Source organism: Taurulus bubalis, assembly GCF_910589615.1.
Source record: "Taurulus bubalis genome assembly, chromosome: 3".
NCBI classification, from domain to species: Eukaryota; Metazoa; Chordata; class Actinopteri; order Perciformes; family Cottidae; genus Taurulus; species Taurulus bubalis.
Window position 1 is genome coordinate 18,611,961 of NC_136591.1, and position 4,848 is coordinate 18,616,808.

The following is a 4,848-nucleotide window of genomic DNA, read 5'->3' on the forward strand; positions in this document are numbered from 1 at the left end:
TTCATTCTACCCCAGACATGCTCAATGATGTGCATGTCTGGTGACTGGGCTGGCCAGTCCTGGAGCACCTTGATCTTCGCCTTGAGGAACTTTGATGCAGAGATGGAAGTATGCGATGGAGAACCATCCTGCTGCAAAATTTGACCCCTTTTATGGTTGGGAATGTAAGAGGTAGCTAATACTTCTTGATAATTTAGGCTATTGATATTGCCTTCCACCCTGCTAAGCTCTCGCACATCCCCATACTGGATGTAACCCCAGACCATGATTTTTCCGCCACGAAACTTAACTGTTTTCTGAGTGAATCTCGGATCCATGCGGGCTCCAGTAGGTCTCCTGCAATATTTGCGGCGGCTGTGATGTAATTCAACCAAAGATTCATCTGAGAAATCCACCTTCTGCCACTTTTCCAGCGTCCATCCTTTGAGCAGGCTGTGGGCCTTGGCAAATGCCACATGTTTTTTTAATTGCCTTTTGTTTAGTGCTGGTTTCTGGGCACTGATTCGACCATGGAGGCCATTTCGAGAAAGAATTCTACAAACTGTCCTGGTTGACACGGGGACTTGAGGTGACCAGGCCTGGTGGAGCTCTGCTGCAGTGGAAAAGGGGCTGGCCTTGGATTTTTGAGCCAACAAACGGTCCTCCCGAGCAGTTGTCTTGCGGGGTCTGCCGGACCTGGGCTTGTCAAAAACATCTCCAGTCTCTTAAAATCTTTTTCTTATTCTTTGTACTTGACGCTGAGACACATTGAAGGTGTCAGCCACCTCAGCAGTGGATCTGGTCTTCAGCCTCTTGATGATTATCAACTCTTTGGTCTCAGGGTGAATCTTAGGCATGCTGTTATAGATCAAGTTGCAGTTGATGTGAAGGTCTGGTGTGCTGGGATTCTTTTTATACACACACACCCACTAATTAAATGATCAATTATTGATCACAAGTGAGGCTGTAATCTAGGATTGGGTGCATCATACGACAAGGCGACAATACTTTTGTCTTTGCAAAAACTGACTCAGTGGGCTTTACCAAGCTGTGAACATTGGACTGCTTTTCAGCAGTTTCATTTGGCACCAAAACATTATTTCAAAAGCTGTTGGAATTGAAATGAGCCATTTCTTGTATAAAAAATAATTGATTACAAATATATTTGAGGGGCACTTAAGGTCAACTTGTACCGAAGTGACAAGACTTTTGTCAGGGACTGTACATGGTCGCGTCTACTTCTCTGCTCTGTGTCGCGCACGTGGATTTATATTAATATATTATAGGGTTCATACACATTTTGACCAATGGATCTACATGACTTTAAACCAAATTTCCATGACCAAACATTTTGTGAAATCTCGGTGTATACATGAAAAAGTGAGAGAATGTAGTATTTAAACCAACAATGACTATGAGAGTATATGCCTGCATATATTTTGAGCGTCTTTCTTTTAAAAGCATTTTAATTATTTCAAACTCAGCGAAAATTAACGTAATGAACATATGCATATAACACATTTTCATGACTTTTCCAAAACCTTTGGGATTTTATTTTTTTCAAGGACTTTTCCAGGCCTGGAAATAACCATTTTAAAATCCTATGACTTTTCCAGGTTTTCCATGACCATATGAACCCTGATATTAATTAGTTGAAAGTTGAATAACAAGGGAAAAAAATGTCACTTTTCTGTGAGAGGAACCTCAAACCACCTGAAGAGTAAAGCTAAAATGTCAGGACACTAATAGGAGACTTGAGCATTTTGGAACTCCGGAAACTCCTTAAAATAAATTGAAGAATATACTGAAATAATCTGTTTTAAGAGGTGATAACTAAAAAAGGAAAAAGACAAGCAGGAAATATTCCACCAGCTTTTGGCTGCGAGTAGTAAAAACGCACAATTAGCAGCTAGTAGGCTGTCGGCAACATTATCATTTTGTCATTCAGTTTTCATGTTTGATTATCTCCTCCGCCAACAAACTCTAAGTGGACCACCCAGTTGGACTCCAATTATAACTCGTCCCCACCACGACGCCTCAAAAGAGAGAATTACAAGTGGACACCTGTCAATCTCCTTAATTAACAATGATCTGGACGTGTATAGACCTCCAGTCTGCGCCGGACAAAAGCCAACAAAGGATTACGCCTTAAATCCTAAAAACACGCTGCGGCCACTGTATGAACGCGGGGAGGATTACACCGTGCTAAACAACTAAACGTCTCTCCGCCTCTTTTCAATTAGTTCAGCGACTATTTGACTATTTGACAGGAAGAAGAGGACAGTAACTTTCCTGCAGACAGACGGACTAAAAGCTTCAACAGCACGAAATAAACCACACATTTAAAACTTTCGCTGCCACACTGAAGATCCGAGAGAAACAACCACAAATAATCAGTTGATCACATGAAACCAGACTTACGCTAAAATGGACCAAATTAAAAAAGGCACCAGCTCGTGAACTCTGAACCAAATCCAACCAGAGAGCAAGAAAAAAAATAATAATAAGAATGTAAAATACTTTTTGTTCGGAATTCAAATCAATGTTGGGAGAAATAGCACAAAGCAACATGGCAAAAATATTCGGAGGCTTTCGGTGAATAAAAAGATTATCCTGAAGTAAATTAAAAAAAAGTTTCATACGTCAACATTTGTGTCTTTTGGCAGTCCACCGGCCAGCAAGAGCCGCTGCCACGTGCAGCTTTACCCTGAAATGCTTCGGGAGTCCGGACGACTCAGTTACTTTGCCGTCAAAAGACGACAATGGCCGCCAGCAGAGACTCCCTGGCTGGGTATTAAACGGCCCAAAGGCCCCGCGGCGCATTTCAGAGGCGGCGCGTTGACACATCACCGCAGGAGGTAGCGGGCGCCGTCAAAAGGAGGAAGTTAACTTCGGTTTCAACCCTTCAGAGCGCATCACACACCCGATCAAACGGGGTCCTCCCGAATGCTTTTATCAGGGGGGAAGGTGGGCACGGAGCCACTCCACCGTCTCATTACTGGCCCGGGTTTCCCGCTACGCTAATCAGCAACCCCCCCCCCCCCCGCCCATCCTAAATCACAAAAGCCCAGAGGAGCAAAGCCTGCAGCGATTAACGGCCCGGCAGAGGATCGGCCTGAGAAAGTGTTGCCGGACAAAAGCAGCTTTCTGGCTGCAGAATGAGGCCTACTTGTCTGGATAATCACATTCCTGCTGATGGAGATATTATAGTTTGGTTTAAGTCTGAATTCTACCATCAATGTTGAGCAGAAGTCCCAGAGCAATAGGTTGACGTCACAACGACTACTTCTTACGCCGTTCACAAAGCTCTCCATCTAATCTGACTGTTGTAGCTGTGGATCTCTGCAGTTCGTCCAGAGTCACCATGGACCTCTTGGCTGCATCTCTCGTCAGTGCTCTCCTTGTTCGGCCTGTAAGTTTAGGTGGACGGCCGTGTCTTGGTAGGTTTGCAGTTGTGCCATACTCTTTCCATTTCCGGATAATGGATTGAACAGTGCTCCGTGACATGTTCAAAGCTTGGGAAATCTTTTTATAGCCTAACCCTGCTTTAAACTTTTTTTTTTTTTGTTGAAACAGCTGTATGAATACTTTTGTGTGTGTGTGTGTGTGTGTGTGTGTGTGTGTGTGTCTCACGTTGGTAGTTCTGGTGGCCTCCTCCGCTGTGGGCACCACGGTAGCCTCCTTGCTGGTACATGTTGGACGGCGGGGCGTTGCTGTACTGTCCTCCGCCGCGTTGGCTTCTGTTCACACTGTGACTGAAGGGAAAACAGCGAGAACACGATTTAAAAACAACGACAAAGAAGGACAAGTACGTTTTTCTCTTCGGGTTGGCAGCTCTGTCTCACATTGAACAGGAAGTTCTGCTAGAGTTCATCTGTGGATTTGTAGGAGATTCACAGGATTTTACCACTAGTTTCCCTTTATTTGTGACAATAAAAACTGCAGAAATAAATTCTAGTTACACAGTAATCTACCAGGATTTAGTGCTTGGATGGGTTTGATCGACAGCTGATTATACAAGCTGCTATAGTGGGATCTATATCTGTTGGCATGGATCATCAATGATCGGTTATTAGTATCGGTGGTAAATGGAACGTGATCAGAGATCTAAAAATGATGTTCGCTCTTTTTCCACCTTTGTGGCGATCGGGATCTGAACAGAGTGTGTTACGATTCATTGCACCACCAGAAAAAAATATTTAAAAGTTATTGATTTGTGTTTGAATCTCTCTCACACTCACACACACACACACACACACACACACACACACACACACACACACACACACACACACACAGAGTGAGAGAGATGTATTGAGTGTGAGAGTGGCATGACGTTAGAAGGCTGGTAGTTTGAGTCCCGGCTCCTCGTGCTGTGGTGCCTTTGGGCATCGAGCTGAACCCCTAATGTACTGCTGGTGAGCTCAGCAAGTAAAAGGTCATGTGACTCCAGGTCAGTTTATTTCCCGCCGCTGGGACTCGTCCCGCGTGTTCAGGTCGTCTGAGGTGAACGACACGGACTTCTGGGATCAGAACAAAGAGATCTTTCACCACAACAGTCCTCCATGTTTTCTGCTCTCGTCTCCCAGCTGTCCGCTCAACACTGCAGAATTACTGAATTAACGACCGAGTTTAGCAGAAAAAAAAGAATTGGAATAAATTCTGTTTCTTCCAATCCGTGCATAATTAATTCCGCAGTCGGACCGAGCCAGATGTTCAATTATTCACATTTCCTTAATGATAATGTCAGCGTGTGGAGGCGGCGTGGATCATAATCAAGGACGGCTGCTTGATGGGGCGCCATTTTAAAATACTGTAGTCTGAGTTCTGTCACGGAGGAATCAGCCGTCTTTGTTTCCATGCTCGCCA

General features: G+C 44.3%; 1 protein-coding gene across 1 annotated transcript in view; it reads right to left on the minus strand.

Annotated features, from left to right (window-relative positions):
* Nucleotides 1-4,848, minus strand: part of xrn2 (5'-3' exoribonuclease 2) — a 38,681-nt gene that overhangs the window by 11,577 nt on the left and 22,256 nt on the right. The window contains exon 20 of the mRNA XM_079215693.1: nt 3,613-3,734. Coding sequence (XP_079071819.1) covers nt 3,613-3,734 — 122 coding nt within the window. The remainder of the gene's footprint in view (nt 1-3,612; nt 3,735-4,848) is intronic.